At 41.6% G+C, this 17,964-nt stretch overlaps 1 protein-coding gene across 1 annotated transcript in view; it reads left to right on the top strand.

Moving 5' to 3' along the window:
• LOC147017407 (arf-GAP with SH3 domain, ANK repeat and PH domain-containing protein 2-like) overlaps window positions 1-17,964 on the top strand; it is a 105,285-nt gene that overhangs the window by 70,583 nt on the left and 16,738 nt on the right. Inside the window, exons 16-24 of the mRNA XM_085847038.1 lie at window positions 4,940-5,034; window positions 5,139-5,328; window positions 6,615-6,700; window positions 14,491-14,606; window positions 14,839-14,906; window positions 15,141-15,248; window positions 15,560-15,860; window positions 16,563-16,730; window positions 16,849-16,924. Of these exons, the coding sequence (XP_085703164.1) occupies window positions 4,940-5,034; window positions 5,139-5,328; window positions 6,615-6,700; window positions 14,491-14,606; window positions 14,839-14,906; window positions 15,141-15,248; window positions 15,560-15,860; window positions 16,563-16,730; window positions 16,849-16,924 (1,208 nt within the window). The remainder of the gene's footprint in view (window positions 1-4,939; window positions 5,035-5,138; window positions 5,329-6,614; window positions 6,701-14,490; window positions 14,607-14,838; window positions 14,907-15,140; window positions 15,249-15,559; window positions 15,861-16,562; window positions 16,731-16,848; window positions 16,925-17,964) is intronic.

The following is a 17,964-nucleotide window of genomic DNA, read 5'->3' as shown; positions in this document are numbered from 1 at the left end:
CGTCCCAACCAATGGTGCAACCAGCAGCCACAGGCTGCACTTGATAGAGAGAACCTATCCTGCAACTGTCATCCTCCTGATATTTCTTGATGCAGGAACTGCCAGGACACATTCACACAAAATACCACGAGCCTGTGTACAAGATACGATTACTTTAGATAATTTGGCCGATCAGGAGCAGAGAAGATGATCAAGAAAATCGGCTGCCAGTCGTTCTGGGTGTATGATAATGTCTACATATTTTGTGCTGAGAGCAGCAAGTGCATTTATTTATAAGGTATCCTGCATTCATATGGTTGATATACTTTTAGGCCTGATCACATCATTAAGGGAAGGCACAGAGATGCTTCATTTGTCTGCCATCCAAGTTATGCCGCCATTCTATTTCGCTTATGACAAAATCAAGTACAGTCGATACCTGTCAGTGTACTATTTAGAGATGACCAGACTATCAGAAGATCACCCAGATGTCTTCTCACAGCTTGTAGATGGAGGATTCTCTGCACAGTTTGGAGATTAAATAAAACTGTTTTGGTCTGATCACAGTTGATAAGAAGATTGAAAAGACCATAAACAAGGACACACAAACATCCAGAGGAACCAATGGCTTCAGTCTCAATCCAGGAGCTGTGAGCAGATTTTGCCTCACTACAGACTACAGGAGCGCATTCCTGAAACAGGTTCAAAGGGAAATGACAGATAGTCACCAGGTCACGGCCATCCTGATCTCAAGCGGTCACACATTCGCAGAGACACAACAGATGTCCAGTCACTTGATTAAAGTATTGACCTATCCTCTTGGTCATGAGGTAACTGTGACAGAACGTTGGAAAAAAAAATACATAAATCACATCGATGTGGCGTTTGATGTCTTCTACGATAAATCCATTAAAACTGTGGAGAGAGGAAACCGTAGCTCAGAAACAGGTATGCTGTTTCGTGATATTGTTGCTGGCCACAAGATAAAACATTGAAGACATTTTCTGTCATCAGAAAGCAAAACCAACCTCAATAAATGACTCTCACAGGACTGGTGAACACCAAAGCTGCAATCGATTCTTCATGACCGAATCACCTATGTCACATGTGTGGATAAAACAGTGGCATGTGACCCTTCCACTGAAGTTGAAGCTTTATGTTCTCATCAGGAAGAAGCAGACATCCATATGCTGCTGCATGCAAGACATGCTGCGCACCATAGTCTACTTCTGTGATCATTGTCTCGGAAGGCACATGTGTGCTTATACGAGGGGCAGTCAATATGTTACCTTAAGATGGCGATATAAATTCGAGAATGTAATGTGTGTAGTTGTAGATATATGTTATATCTATGGGTAAGAGTCATGTTTTGCCTGTTTTAGATCCGGCTACATTGAGCGTATGATGTCATGGAGCAGTTCCAAGATGGCGGCTCCCTTGGAAGCATGCAGCAGGGAGGAGCAATGCTCTGTTATCCGTTTCTTGGGAAGTGAGGGTGTGAATCCCAGTGAAATCCATCACAGAATGAAAATGCAATATGGTGACTCATGTTTATCACTGCAGCAGGTGTACGACTGGGACAGTAAGTTTAAACATGGAGTTATTTCAGTTGAGGTCTGAGTTGTCGAGGCACCCACCTTGCAGACACTTTGTTGAACCCCAGCACATTGTGAATGATGTGGTGTGCTGAACCATGGTGAATGTTCAATTCGGAGAACACCTCATCCAGTGTAATGCGATGGTTTTCCCTTAGCGCACGCTCAACTCCCGCAACCATTTCTCATGTGTCAGCTGTATGAGGCTGGCCCGAGCGAGCAGCGTCTGCTACACTGGACACTCCACTTTTAAACTTCCTGTCCCAGTCGTACACCTGCTGCAGAGATAAACATTCGTCACCATATTGCATTTTCATTCTGCGATGGATTTCACTCGGATTCACACCTCACTTACCAAGAAATGGATGACAGAACGTTGCTCCTCCCTGCTGCTTGCTTGCTTCAAAGGGAGCCGACATCATACACTCAATGTTGCCAGATCTAAAACAGGCAAAACATGACTCTTACCCATAGATATAACATATGTCTGCAACTACACACATTACATTCTCGAATTTATCTCGCCATTTTATGGTTACTTATTGACTGCCCCTCATACTTTTTCTGGCTCTCAACAGTGACCTTGATTGTCATATGGACATTAAGTGTGATACCAAAACTTGATAGCGATTCATTGACGTGAGCAAGGCTGCTACTGTAGTTTATCAGAGAATGTCTGTAAAGCCTTACCTGGAAGTCACGCATTCACTGTATGTGACACATTAGTGCATTTGGAGGTTGAGGAAAGCTCAAAGCTCTTGAGCTATGACAGAACAACACAGGGTAACCAATATTGTTCACTCAGTTCGGAGAGGAATGGTTGCTGCCCAGAAACTTGTTCAGTTTTCTCCAGGACTTCAAATGCTAATGGTATGCAGCTGGGTCAAATACCAGTGCCACTGAGCTTACGTTATCAGTTGTTCAGGGCAAAGAGAGGAGAAGTAGAGTCTGGTCAGCTGAGACCATGTGTAGATTGCCTAAAGATTCATGCTTTGAGAGTGAACTACCAATCACCAGTGTGTTGCTGCAGTCTGGAAAATAATCCAAACGTACCAAATCCTGCCAATAGGCATGGGTGGTGTGATGAGGTTTCCCACCTTATTTGCAAGATGACCGGTCGTCCTACTCCGGATGTCCTCCTCGAGTTCATGTCTTCCAAATGCCCCAAAGTCTGAAAACTACCTGACTTGCCAGTGTCTTGCAAACAGGCTTAAATGCATGGCGACATGCAAGCTGCAAGTACGTGGCAACATGAAATATGATGACCTTGTGGAGCCGGATGACATTGTCAATTGACTACATTCCAAATCATTAATGTCACCAAAGACTCAAACAGATTTTGCTTTCATGAACATTGATATTAGGTTACTATTTTAGTGACAGTACGCAGTCTGTCATCTCCAACTGTTCATTCACAGGGTTGTGAAATGAAATGTGCTTTACAGATTCAGTCACAATCTATACCAATCAATTTATCTCCCACAATGCCAAAATGTGTAAGTTGGATCTTTACATTTTACAGTCGCCATGTCTCAGCCATCCAGAGAGATGGATGGCTGAGACCTGGTGTTTTGTAAAGATCGAACAATGCATCTCGCACAGGGATAAAATGTAATTGAACTCAAAATGTTGTTACACATCTGCTGTCTTGTGGGTGTCAATAGCTGTTTAAAAAGGTACAGCTCATCATCCCTTGGCCATAATTCTGAATTGTGCCATCTTACCTGAGCGAATGATAATGCTGTTCCTCTAATAAAACCGAAACAACATGTAAAATGGTTCAAAATCTGTGCTCTTTTTATTCTCATCATACGATAAGCGACGGACACGGGAGAGAGGTTCCAGTACCTCAGCTCGACTATGCCAAATTTCAAATTGCGGTAATTGGACAAAAATGAAGAGTTGTAGTTCAACAAACAGCTTTTTAAAAATGAATTTCACGTTTTTTTTTTTTTTGTTTTTTTTTGGACGTCATCTAAAATTCATAAATTGTTGACACTAAGCTGCCACTTTGACACAGCCAGCTTTCTTTTGTCATCTACAGATGCCATGTGATTATCCCTGTGTTGTAAGAGGCGACCAGGGTTGCGTCAGGAAGGGCATCCGGCGTAAAACCTGTGCCAAACGTTTTTGCGGATCATAACGGATGATCCGCTGTGGCGAACCCTAACGGGAACAGCCGAAAGAAGAAGAGAGAGTGAGAGATGCCATGTGATGGCCAAAAAAAAGACCTCATTACATTTTGACCTCGAGATCCTGGCCTTTTGGGTGGTATGAGGAATCGATCTGTGTAATGTGAAAGCTAAATCTTGAACGTTTTTGAAATATCGCATACACAAGCCAAGTTACTGAGGTGGTTGCCATGACAACATAATTCAGCCAATCATTCATGATCTTATCAGGTTGAGATAATGTTATGAGTAATAGAAATCTGCAATAAGAAAGCTAAATGTTCAATGGTTTTTGAAATATCGCGTACACAAAAGTACGTGGACAGATGATCGGACGGTCGGAGCTCATTTTATTGTCCCCCCATCTCTGACCTTGTTGGAGGGGCGGGGGACAATGTGATTCCACTTTGGTCAATTCATTCACAACTAGAGGGGGAGCACTCGGTAGAGTGCAAAACCTCCGCCGCCAATACTGCTAGGTCACTCAAGTGAACCTGATATCCTATTCATTCAATTTGACGTCAACAGTGCTCACAGTTATAGTTTGCAACTTTCCCTTTTACTTTTAACTTTTACATACTCAATTTATTCGTCATAACTAGATTCCTTGAGAAAAAAATTGATTTTACGTGGGTATATCCACCTGAAGTTCCAAAATCAGCCACAATTATAATTTTGGCATGTTTTTTGTTGGAAATCACTTAAAACATGTAGAAATGCAAAAAAAAAAACGAAATTTTGTTGAAAAAAAAGTTGCAAACATTTTTTTTTCTCTAACATTTTTTTTTTGGTGGGGGGGAGGGGTTGGAAATCACTTAAAACATGTAGAAATGCAAAAAAAAATTCAAATATTTTTTCAAAATGGCCGCCATAGCGGCCATATTGGATTTTGGACCAAGTCCAAAATCTAATGGCATGATCCTTGGACCATACCTAATCCCCCCCACCAAGTTTCGTCGAAATCCGTCGGAGTTTTTCCGTAATACTGTTCACAAACACAAACAAACAAACAAACGGAAAGGGGTGAAAACAGTAACCTCCGATCTTCGATGGCAGAGGTTAATGATTGTGAGGCTGTGATGTGTTGGACAAGCCTTGCAATCATATCTCATTGGCACGACTTGAGTTTTTATTATTATTATTATTATTATTATTATTATTATTATTTATTTATTTATTTTTAATCCCCCCCAGCTGGTGAGAAATATTGGAAACTGCATGTTCAATGATGTGATGGAGGCCCGGCTCGTTGAAATGAAGATCACTAAACCTTCTCATGATGTTGACATGTAAGGCTTCGAGATTGCATTGTCCATGGTCATTTTGGGTTATTCCTCTGAAGTAAAAGTGATTTGACCATGTGGTTCACTTTTCATGTGTGGCGCATTCTTAGGGCAGCACGGAAGGAATACATTGTGGCCAAGTATGTGGAGCGTCGTTTTGCTCGCCGCTGCTCATCCACATCAGCTGCCAAGCTGCACGATTTGTACAATGGTGTGATTTCGCGTGACATCATGACTCTCCTCGAGCTGTACGCCTATGGCATGGACTTTACAGAGTCTTTTCCACCGATGCCAGGAGAGGTGTGTCATCTAACATTTGTTTGTCGGGTGTCACCATTTGCATGTGCATTGTCGAAATGAGATTTGAAACATAAATACCCTTTCCATATCGGTTACAGAAATTTTAAATTCCTCCAATAACAAAAGGGTGTTACCAGCTTTGAAACGATCACCGTGAAGATTGATCGGGTCTAATTTTGATTTATAATGAAGGATATCGGGTAACATGCTGTAAATCTCAACAATCCACAAAGGTGGTGCTTGAATGACAAATGTTACAAAAAATGTATTCTTATTCGTGAGACTTTTCTGGAGGAAAGTTTCAATTTGTTACTCGATGACTGATGAACAGAACTGTCATTTGGAGTGAGCTACATGAAGCTGACTGTTCAGACATTAACCTTTCTTTGTAGCAAAAGGCTTAGATGATTGGCTTACTTTGATCCACATTCTGTTGATTCCATCTATCGTTCTACCAGTCCTCTGATGGATTTTACAATTTCTTCCACGTTGGATCCCGATGTGAAAATGTTCACTACAGTGCAGCATTGTGTGAGTAGGTCACAATAACATGGGCAAGTAATTATTCAGCATTTATCTCTGTATGAGCCTGGTGTTGGCTTAGCGGTTAAGTTGGCTGGCTTGGGACCTTAGGGTCCTAAGTTCAAGCCCCTTTTTACTATTGAATTTACACCAGGTGGGGTTGACAGCCTTTCATCTTTGTGAGGTCGTGCAAAATGAGTACTAGTGTACTGGAGTAAGAACCTCTCATCAAATATTTGTTGAGATGAATCAATCCATTTTACATCAACCTGGTGTTGGCTTGGTGATTCGGGTGGCTGGCTTGGGATCTTAAGGTCCTGAGTTTGAGCCCCTTCGGCTGCTGAATTAACACCAGGTGGGGTTGACTCAGCCTGTCGTCCTTCCAAGGTCGGCAAAATGAGTACCAGTGCACTGGAAAAGGGGCACAGCATCAGCGGCATAGTTGTGCTTGAACAAAATGATAGCTACCCAGTAGCCAAGCTTCCATATGCAAGAAGAAGAAGATATATTTTGTGGATCATTCATTTGAACTTTGGTGGACAATTCATTTTACCAAGAAGACCTGCCTCCCAGTTGTAAATTACATACAGTAATGATTGGTGTGTCATGTGAGTAAGTGAGATTCCTGCTTTATGCAAACGGGTCATTCAAATGACCACAGCTTTTATTTTTGTTCATTTTAGCCATCAAACTATGTGGGTTAAACAACTGCTTTGGTGATTTTGTTGTTTTTTTTCTTCTTCTTTTGGGTTGACTTTTACCAGGAAAATGGTGAGACTGCATTGCACTTGGTGATTAGGAAGATGGACCGTTGCTCTCTGCACATCGCCGACTTCCTCATCCAGAACTGGTACAGCCGTTGATCATGTGATCATTCTGAACCTTCTCCAGTCCCATTTGCTAAATGATAACTCGAGAATGGAAGAAGCTACCAATGTCAAGTTACACCACATGATTCAGGAGGGTGATGGCTAGCGCTGATTAGATTTTGGTCAAAATCGGTCAAAGGTCAAGGTCACAGTGAGGTCAAACATCCAAAACATTCGATTTTTGATTGTTTGGTACAGAATCATCGTAGAAACTTCTGGTTTGCGTCGCTACCTTCTCTCGAGACAGCTTTTATTAGACAAGGTCAGAGGTCAAGTTGATGATTTCGTAAGTACCAGTCTATGACTGCTTGTTTGTTTGTTTGTTTGTTTGTTTGTAGGCACGATAACTCGAGAACGGAAGAAGCTACCAATGTCAAATTACACCACATGATTCAGGAGGGTGATGGCTCTTGCTGATTAGATTTTGGTCAAAATCTGTCAAAGGTCAAGGTCACAGTGTGGTCAAACATAATTCCATAAATTCTTGTGGAGAAATGGAGTATTTTTGCTTCGCTCGACATTACGAGGTCGTTTTAACTTCGATTTTAATTTTGTCTTCGGTTTTTGCGATCGCTTCGGACGCTTAAAACTCGGTTGTAGAAATTCTGGTCAAAAATTGGATGTTTTGGAGACGTTTTAAGATTGTATAAAAAATATTTCACTCGATGCGTCACGGGTCGTCACGTGATGCAGTGCGCTCGAGCAGACGCGTCGTTCAGTTACGTTAAGGTATAATATAATCGCGTGGAGAAATGGAGATTTTTGCTTCGGTCGACGTTACGATTTTTGATGGTTTGATACAGAATCATCGTAGAAACTTTTGGTTTGCGTCGCTACCTTCTCTCGAGACAGCTTTTATTAGACAAGGTCAGAGGTCAAGTTGATGATTTCGTAAGTACCAGTCTATGACTGCTTGTTTGTTTGTTTGTTTGTTTGTTTGTTTGTAGGCACGATAACTCGAGAACGGAAGAAGCTACCAATGTCAAATTACACCACATGATTCAGGAGGGTGATGGCTCGTGCTGATTAGATTTTGGTCAAAATCTGTCAAAGGTCAAGGTCACAGTGTGGTCAAACATAATTCCATAAATTCTTGTGGAGAAATGGAGTATTTTTGCTTCGCTCGACATTACGAGGTCGTTTTAACTTCGATTTTAATTTTGTCTTTGGTTTTTGCGATCGCTTCGGACGCTTAAAACTCGGTTGTAGAAATTCTGGTCAAAAATTGGATGTTTTGGAGACGTTTTAAGATTGTATAAAAAATATTTCACTCGATGCCTCACGGGTCGTCACGTGATGCAGTGCGCTCGAGCAGACGTGTTGTTCAGTTACGTTAAGGTATAATATAATTGCGTGGAGAAATGGAGATTTTTGCTTCGGTCGACGTTACGATTTTTGATGGTTTGATACAGAATCATCGTAGAAACTTCTGGTTTGCGTCCTCCCTTCTCGAGAGACAGCTTTTATTAGACAAGGTCAGAGGTCAAGTTGACGATTTCGTAAGTACCAGTCTATGACTGCTTGTTTATTTGTTTGTTTGTTTGGAGGCACGATAACTCGAGAATGGAAGAAGCTACCAATGTCGAATTTCACCACGTGATTCAGGAGGGTGATGGCTGGTGCTGATTCGATTTTGGTCAAAGGTCAAGCTCACAGTGAGGTCAAATATTCGATTTTTGATGGTTTGGTGCAGATAACTCGAATGGAAGAAGCTTCCAATGTCAAATTACACCACGTGATTCAGGAGGGTGATGGCTAGTGCTGATGAGATTTTGGTCAAAATCGGTCTCAGGTCAAGGTCACAGTGAGGTCAAACATCCAAAAAATGATAAGTCGAGAACGGAAGAAGCTACCAATGTCAAATTGGACCACGTGATTCAGGAGGGTGGTGACTAGCGCTGATTAGATTTTGGTCAAAATCGGTCAAAGGTCAAGGTCACAGTGAGGTCAAACATGCAAAACATTCGATTTTTGACGGTTTGGTACATAATCATCGTAGAAACTTCTGGTTTGCGTCGCAACCTTCTCTGGAGACAGCTTTTATTAGACAAGGTCAGAGGTCAAGTTGACGATTTCGTAAGTACCAGTCTATGACTACTTGTTACTTACGAAATCTAAAGATTTCATCAGTACATTGATGCCTTCAGTTTCTGTTTGTTTGTTTGTTTGTTTGTAGGCACGATAACTCGAGAACGGAAGAAGCTACCAATGTCAAATTACACCACATGATTCAGGAGGGTGATGGCTCGTGCTGATTAGATTTTGGTCAAAATCGGTCAAAGGTCAAGGTCACAGTGAGGTCAAACATGCAAAACATTCGATTTTTGACTGTTTGGTACATAATCATCGTAGAAACTTCTGGTTTGCGTCGCAACCTTCTCTGGAGACAGCTTTTATTAGACAAGGTCAGAGGTCAAGTTGACGATTTCGTAAGTACCAGTCTATGACTACTTGTTACTTACGAAATCTAAAGATTTCATCAGTACATTGATGCCTTCAGTTTCTGTTTGTTTGTTTGTTTGTAGGCACGATAACTCGAGAACGGAAGAAGCTACCAATGTCAAATTACACCACATGATTCAGGAGGGTGATGGCTCGTGCTGATTAGATTTTGGTCAAAATCGGTCAAAGGTCAAGGTCACAGTGAGGTCAAACATAATTCCGTAAATTCATGTGGAGTAATGGAGTATTTTTGCTTTGCTCGACGTTACGAGTTTGTTTTAACTTCGATTTTAATTTTGTCTTCGGTTTTTGCGATCGCTTAGGATGCTTAAAACTCGGTTGTTGAAATTCTGGTAAAAATCGGATGTTTTGGACACGTTTTAAGATTGTCTAAAAAATATTTCACTCGATGTGTCACGGATCGTCCCATGATGCAGTGCGCTCAAGCAGACGCGTCGTTGGGTTACGTTAAGGTTTTCTGTGTGCGCTGACGGTGTTTTCGATAAAGATGGTGTTTAAAAGTCATTTTTTATCCCAATAAAGGTTATCATCGCATGCCTGACTCGCTGAGCCGTCGGATTATGTTCAGATTGTTGGTGTTTGGCCGAATATTTCGGTTTTGTGACTTTGATAAAATAATATTGAATAATTGCGTGGAGAAATGGAGATTTTTGCTTCGCTCGACGTTACGAGTTAGTTTTAACTTCGATTTTAATTTTGTCTTCGGTTTTTGCGATCGCTTCGGACGGTTAAAACTCAGTTGTCGAAAATCTGGTAAAAATCGGATGTTTTGGAGACGTTTTAAGATTGTATATAAAATATTTCACTTGACGTGTCACGGGTCGTCACGTGATACAGTGCACTCGAGCAGACGCATCGTTGAGTCACGTAAAAGTTTTCCGTGTGCGCGCTGACGGTGTTTTCGATAAAGATGGTGTTTAAAAGTCATTTTTTTATCCCAAAAAACGTTATCGTCGCATGCCTGACTCGCTAAGCCGTCGGATTATGTGAAGATTGTTGGTGGATGGCCGAATATTACTGGTTTGTGACTTTGATAAAAATAATATAAAATAATTGCGTGGAGAAATTGAGATTTTTGCTTCGGTCGACGTTACGATTTTTGATGGTTTGGCACAGAATCATCGTAGAAACTTCTGGTTTGCTTCGCTACCTTCTCCAGAGACAGCTTTTATAAGACAAGGTCAGAGGTCATGTTGACGATTTCGTAAGTACCAGTCTGACTGCTTGTTTGTTTGTTTGTTTGTTTGTAGGCACGATAACTCGAACGGAAGAAGCAACCAATGTCAAATTACACCACGTGATTCAGGAGGGTGATGGCTCGTGCTGATTAGATTTTGGTAAAAATCGGTCAAAGGTCAAGGTCACAGTGAGGTCAAATATTCGATTTTTGATGGTTTGGTACAGATAACTCGAACGGAAGAAGCTACCAATGTCAAATTACACCACGTTATTCAGGTGGGTGATGGCTCGTGCTGATTAGATTTTGGTCAAAATCGGTCAAAGGTCACACTGAGGTCAAACATCCAAAAAATAAGTCGAGAAGGGAAGAAGCTACCAATGTCAAATTACACCACGTGATTCAGGAGGGTGGTCGCTTGCGCTGATTTGATTTTGGTCAAAATCGGTCAAAGGTCAAGGTCACAGTGAGGTCAAACATGCAAAACATTCGATTTTTGACTGTTTGGTACATAATCATCGTAGAAACTTCTGGTTTGCGTCGCAACCTTCTCTGGAGACAGCTTTTATTAGACAAGGTCAGAGGTCAAGTTGACGATTTCGTAAGTACCAGTCTATGACTACTTGTTACTTACGAAATCTAAAGATTTCATCAGTACATTGATGCCTTCAGTTTCTGTTTGTTTGTTTGTTTGTAGGCACGATAACTCGAGAACGGAAGAAGCTACCAATGTCAAATTACACCACATGATTCAGGAGGGTGATGGCTCGTGCTGATTAGATTTTGGTCAAAATCGGTCAAAGGTCAAGGTCACAGTGAGGTCAAACATAATTCCGTAAATTCATGTGGAGTAATGGAGTATTTTTGCTTTGCTCGACGTTACGAGTTTGTTTTAACTTCGATTTTAATTTTGTCTTCGGTTTTTGCGATCGCTTAGGATGCTTAAAACTCGGTTGTTGAAATTCTGGTAAAAATCGGATGTTTTGGACACGTTTTAAGATTGTCTAAAAAATATTTCACTCGATGTGTCACGGATCGTCCCATGATGCAGTGCGCTCAAGCAGACGCGTCGTTGGGTTACGTTAAGGTTTTCTGTGTGCGCTGACGGTGTTTTCGATAAAGATGGTGTTTAAAAGTCATTTTTTATCCCAATAAAGGTTATCATCGCATGCCTGACTCGCTGAGCCGTCGGATTATGTTCAGATTGTTGGTGTTTGGCCGAATATTTCGGTTTTGTGACTTTGATAAAATAATATTGAATAATTGCGTGGAGAAATGGAGATTTTTGCTTCGCTCGACGTTACGAGTTAGTTTTAACTTCGATTTTAATTTTGTCTTCGGTTTTTGCGATCGCTTCGGACGGTTAAAACTCAGTTGTCGAAAATCTGGTAAAAATCGGATGTTTTGGAGACGTTTTAAGATTGTATATAAAATATTTCACTTGACGTGTCACGGGTCGTCACGTGATACAGTGCGCTCGAGCAGACGCATCGTTGAGTCACGTAAAAGTTTTCCGTGTGCGCGCTGACGGTGTTTTCGATAAAGATGGTGTTTAAAAGTCATTTTTTTATCCCAAAAAACGTTATCGTCGCATGCCTGACTCGCTAAGCCGTCGGATTATGTGAAGATTGTTGGTGGATGGCCGAATATTACTGGTTTGTGACTTTGATAAAAATAATATAAAATAATTGCGTGGAGAAATTGAGATTTTTGCTTCGGTCGACGTTACGATTTTTGATGGTTTGGCACAGAATCATCGTAGAAACTTCTGGTTTGCTTCGCTACCTTCTCCAGAGACAGCTTTTATAAGACAAGGTCAGAGGTCATGTTGACGATTTCGTAAGTACCAGTCTGACTGCTTGTTTGTTTGTTTGTTTGTTTGTAGGCACGATAACTCGAACGGAAGAAGCAACCAATGTCAAATTACACCACGTGATTCAGGAGGGTGATGGCTCGTGCTGATTAGATTTTGGTCAAAATTGGTCAAAGGTCAAGGTCACAGTGAGGTCAAATATTCGATTTTTGATGGTTTGGTACAGATAACTCGAACGGAAGAAGCTACCAATGTCAAATTACACCACGTTATTCAGGTGGGTGATGGCTCGTGCTGATTAGATTTTGGTCAAAATCGGTCAAAGGTCACACTGAGGTCAAACATCCAAAAAATGATAAGTCGAGAAGGGAAGAAGCTACCAATGTCAAATTACACCACGTGATTCAGGAGGGTGGTGGCTTGCGCTGATTTGATTTTGGTCAAAATCGGTCAAAGGTCAAGGTCACAGTGAGGTCAAACATCCAAAACATTCGATTTTTGATGGTTTAGTGCAGAATCATCGCAGAAACTTCTGGTTTGCATCGCTACCTTCTCCAGAGACAGCTTTTATTAGACAAGGTCAGAGGTCAAGTTGACGATTTCTTAGTACCAGTCTATGACTGCTTGTTACTTACGAAATCTAAAGATTTCGTAAGTATATTGATGCCTTCCGTTTCTGTTTGTTTGTTTGTTTGTAGGCACGATAACTCGAGAACGGAAGAAGCTACCAATGTCAAATTACACCACGTGATTCAGGAGGGTGATGGCTAGTGCTGATTAGATTTTGGTCAAAATCAGTCAAAGGTCAAGGTCACAGTGAGGTCAAATATTCGATTTTTGATGGTTTGGTACAGATAACTCGAACGGAAGAAGCTACCAATGTCACATTACACCACGTGAATCAGGAGGGTGATGGCAAGTACTGATTAGATTTTGGTCAAAATCGGTCAAAGGTCAAGGTCACAGTGAGGTCAAACATAATTCTGTAAATTCATGTGGAGAAATGGAGTATTTTTGCTTCGCTCGACGTTACGAGTTTGTTTTAACTTCGATTTTAATTTTGTCTTCGGTTTTTGCGATCGCTTAGGACGCTTACAACTCGGTTGTCGAAATTCTGGTAAAAATCGGATATTTTGGAGACGTTTTAAGATTGTATAAAAAATATTTCACTCGACGCGTCACGGGTCGTCCCATGATGCAGTGCGCTCGAGCAGACGCGTCGTTGAGTGACGTTAATGTTTTGCGTGAAGAAATGGAGATTTTTTGCTTCGCTCGACGTTACGAGTTCGTTTTAACTTCGATTTTAATTTTTATTTTTGGTTTTTGCGATCGCTTAGGACGCTTAAAACTCGGTTGTCGAAATTCTGGAACAGCGATGAATAACTGATATGTATAATAAGTCTTTTATCAGATTCTTCTGAAAAGTAATACACCTATTATCTGGCATATCCTGCTGGTACTGAATCACTTTTTTAAAAAATAAAAACAAAAAAATGGAATTTTTTATATTTTAAGAAATCTCGTTTTTGTCTGGGACTCATTATCTGCAAACCACAGTGTAAAATCGTAGACCACAATGAATTCAGAATTCAAGCTCCCCTTGGGCTTCTGACTGATTCATGCTTTTATTAGACACGTTCAGAGGTCAAGTTGACGATTTCGTAAGTACCAGTCTATGACTGCTTGTTACTTACGAAATCTAAAGATTTCGTAAGTATATTGATGCCTTCCGTTTCTGCTTGTTTGTTTGTTTGTTTGAAGGCACGATAACTCGAGAACGGAAGAAGCTACCAATGTCAAATTACACCACGTGATTCAGGAGGGTGATGGCTAGTGCTGATTAGATTTTGGTCAAAATCGGTCAAAGGTCAAGGTCACAGTGAGGTCAAACAACCAATAAAAAGTTATAACTCGAACGGAAGAAGCTACCAATGTCAAATTAGACCACGTGATTCAGGAGAGTAATGGCTAACGCTGATTAGATTTTGGTCAAAATCTGTCAAAGGTCAAGGTCACAGTGAGGTCAAACATCAAAAAAAATTATAACTCGTGAACGGAAGAGCTACCAATGTCAAATTACACCACGTGATTCAGGAGGGTGATGGCTAGCGCTGATTAGATTTTGGTCAAAGATCAAGGTCACAGTGAGGTCAAACATTCGATTTTTGATGGTTTGGTACAGAATCATCGAAGAAACTTCTGGTTTGCGTCACTACCTTCTCTAGAGACAGCTTTTATTAGACAAGGTCAGAGGTCAAGTTGACGATTTCGTAAGTACCAGTCTATGACTGCTTGTTTGTTTGTTTTTTGTCTTCCAGTGGGAATCTGGATAAGCAGACTGTGAAAGGGAACACCGCTCTACATTACGCCTGCAACAATGGGCAAACTGAGTGCATTAAGCTTCTACTTCGGAGCAAAGCCTCCATTAACTTAGGTAGGTTTGCCTATTGCCAACAATATGTTATGATGTGATGCTTGTGTCATGGCACATTACGGTTGGTACAAGTCATGACGGTGTTGCTGAATTATCATGGGGGAGGTGGTCTTGCCTTGCTGTTTGTGGGAATTATTGAATTTCGTAGCGTATGGTGGTGAAGTGCCACACAATCTGGTGGCTGTTTTGCCCAATGAAGAAACGTTTTTATTCTTTTGTCTGGGGATGCCAGTAAACGAGGAAGGGGAGACTGCACTGGAAATTGCTCAGCGTCTCAAGCAGAATACTTGTGAGATACTGGTAAATAAAACTCCTTGTTAAACTTTCCTTTGTTGGGGTGTGTGTGTGTGTGTGTGTGTGTGTGTGTGTGTGTGTGTGTGTGTGTGTGTGTGTGTGTGTGTGTGTGTGTGTGTGTGTGTGTGTGTGTGTGTGTGTGTGTGTGTGTGTGTGTGTGTGTGTGTGTGTGTGTGTGTGATTTGAACATGCATGACCATGATTGGATGACGATCTACATTTTCATGTTTATCTGTGCAGTTGCAGGATGCATTGTCAGGCCGGTTTAACGCTCACCTTCATGTTGAATACGAGTGGCGTTTGGGTGAGGACTCGCTTGATGAGAGCGATGATGATCTTGATGAAAAGGTGCAGTCTCTTCATTTAATTTGATCACTGACAACCATTGTTGAGTTGTGATTTTATTTTAACTGGTTTTGAGTGGGAAGACTGTAAAGATATTACAAATTTAACCTTGCATAAATTCTATGTCCTCCAGCACATGTGCATGCGTGTGTTTGCTGTACTTGTGCTGCTGTGTGTGTGCGCTTTGACAATGTGGTTCCCCCCTCTTTTTGTTCACGAGCCCACCACCATTTTTCATTCAACTCAAAACTTTGAACTCCCTATTAAATAGAGAAACTTTTTTTAAATTTTTTGCTTGCGGCTGCTACCTGCAGAGCCCAGGACGACGTGAGAGCTCTCAGCGACCATTGACCATGTGCCTTTCGACTGGAAGCATTGTTCCGACCACGCCTCCGGTGCCCCACCGCACACGTTGCAGTAGCCATTCGATGGAAAAGCCACGCATTGGCACCACTGCTTTCCTGGAGAATGAACTTTATTGGGAAGTGATGGATGGAGCCTCACCAGCTCCCAGTCGTGAGGGCACACCTTATTTCCCACCATCTCCCCCCGGATCTTTGCCTCAAACCACTGTGCCTGTATCCTCCGGACCACCTCTTCCACCACGTCATAAAGGTGAGAGTACGATTTGTAGGGATAGAATACTGTGCACAGTAGACCCTGCCAATCGCAAGCTAAAATACTTTCTGCTATTGGTTTGCTAGGTGGGACTGTAAGTCAGTGCAGCAGTTGTGCTTTGCTTTATTGCAGCATTGCTTGTCATTATCCGACTATCGCAATTGGTCATTTATAAAGTGGAATAATCAAGATTTGTCATTTCTTCTTTCATGTTGGAATTTATTTTATTTTTGAAAAAAAATCTTGATTGAAAATATTTTTTTCCTTGTCTTCTCACATGTACAGTATATAATTTTCATTCCCACCGACCTCCAACCCCCCCCCCCACCTTCTCCCCTTCAGCCTTCCTATTCACCACACATGTTAGAATACTGAAGTGTTTATGGCATATTTAAAGTTTTGATTCTGTTGATGAATTTGGTTTTAATCCCACAGAAGTGCCTTATTAAAATACACATTTTATTGTTCAGTACGTGGTGGCATGGTTGATGCACTAAGCTTCTCATCTGCTAAAATACAGCGATATCATCCTGGCGAACCTTTGAAAGTACCTGTCTACACACTATTTTTGCATTGATCAAATAAAATCATGTTCTTGGAAATGTTATCAGCATTGTGCTGTACCAATTGTTGTTTTCCCTTTTTGCTTGCCCTCTTTGACTTTTTAATGTCCCCCCACCTCCCACCACCCCCTTAAAGTCCTAACTGGCACTTCTCCACCAAAACCACCACCACCACTTCCTCCTGAAACGAAGAAGAAAATGTTAATGGTGAGGACTGAAATTCCTCTTGTGCCGTCACACAGTCCCACAGACCCTCCGAGTCCAGTTCCTCCAACTCCACCCATCCGTGGACCTTCTGTTAGAGGTATGATGGGTGAAGTGAGATGGGTAGGGTGGGGTGACTGGAAGTTTTTGATCGCAAGATCACCAGTTTGCACATCCCAATAAGTTGTTTTCTCAATTGTTTTATTTTTGAAATCCAGACCGAAATCTACAGCCTCCACCACCCGTTGCCAAAACACCAAGCTTGTTGGATGTCACAGGGCAACAGCAACCAACGTGAGTGTTTGAGCTGGACTGCTTGTTGACAATACATTTTTTGCTGCAATTTTTAGATCTTCGTGGAGGATCTCCAAGTCTTCCTCACGTTGTTGTTCTTCATCTTCTTCTTGTGGACTTTTTTGTTTCACAGCCTACAGTTTTCATCGAAACTTCCTGAAACTTGGCATATACAGTGGGGAGAACAAGTATTTGATACACTGCCGATTTTTGTAGTTTTTCCCACTTACAAAGCACGTAGAGGTCTGTAATTTTTATCACATATACACTTCAACTGTGAAAGACGGAATCTAAAACAAAAATCCTGAAAATCACATTGTATGATTTTTAAATAATTAATTTGCATTTTATTGCTTGAAATAACTATTTGATACATCAGAAAAACAGAACTTAATATTTGGTACAGAAACCTTTGTTTGCAATTACAGAGATCAGACATTTCCTATAGTTCTTAACCAGGTTTGCACAGACTGCAGCAGGGATTTTGACCCACTCCTCCATACAGATCTTCTCCAGATCCTTCAGGTTTCGGGGCTGTCGCTGGGCAACACAGACTTTCACGATAGCATCTCAAGGCCACTCCAGGACCTTGAGATGCTTCTTACGGAGCCACTCCTCAGTTGCCCTGGCTGTGTTTCAGGTCGTTGTCATGCTGGAAGACCCAGCCACGCCCCATCTTCAATGCTCTTGTTGAGGGAAGGAGGTTGTTGGCCAAGATCTCGTGATACATGGCCCCATCCATCCTCCCCTCAATACGGTGCAGTCGTCCTGTCCCCTTTGCAGAAAAGCATCCCCAAAGAATGATGTTTCCACCTCCATGCTTCATGGTTGGGATGGTGTTCTTGGGGTTGTACTCATCCTTCTTCTTCCTCAAAACACGGCGAGTGGAGTTTAAACCAAAAAGCTCTATTTTGGTCTCATCAGACCACATGACCTTCTCCCATTCCTCCTCTGGATCATCCAGATGGTCATTGGCAAAGTTCAGACGGGCCTGGACATGCGCTGGCTTGAGCAGAGGGACCTTGCGTGCCCTGCAGGAT

Source organism: Eptatretus burgeri, chromosome 11 (genome assembly GCF_056783735.1).
Source record: "Eptatretus burgeri isolate ZD-2024b chromosome 11, Ebu_testis_v1, whole genome shotgun sequence".
Classification (NCBI taxonomy): domain Eukaryota; kingdom Metazoa; phylum Chordata; class Myxini; order Myxiniformes; family Myxinidae; genus Eptatretus; species Eptatretus burgeri.
This window is presented reverse-complemented; position numbering and strand designations above follow the sequence as displayed.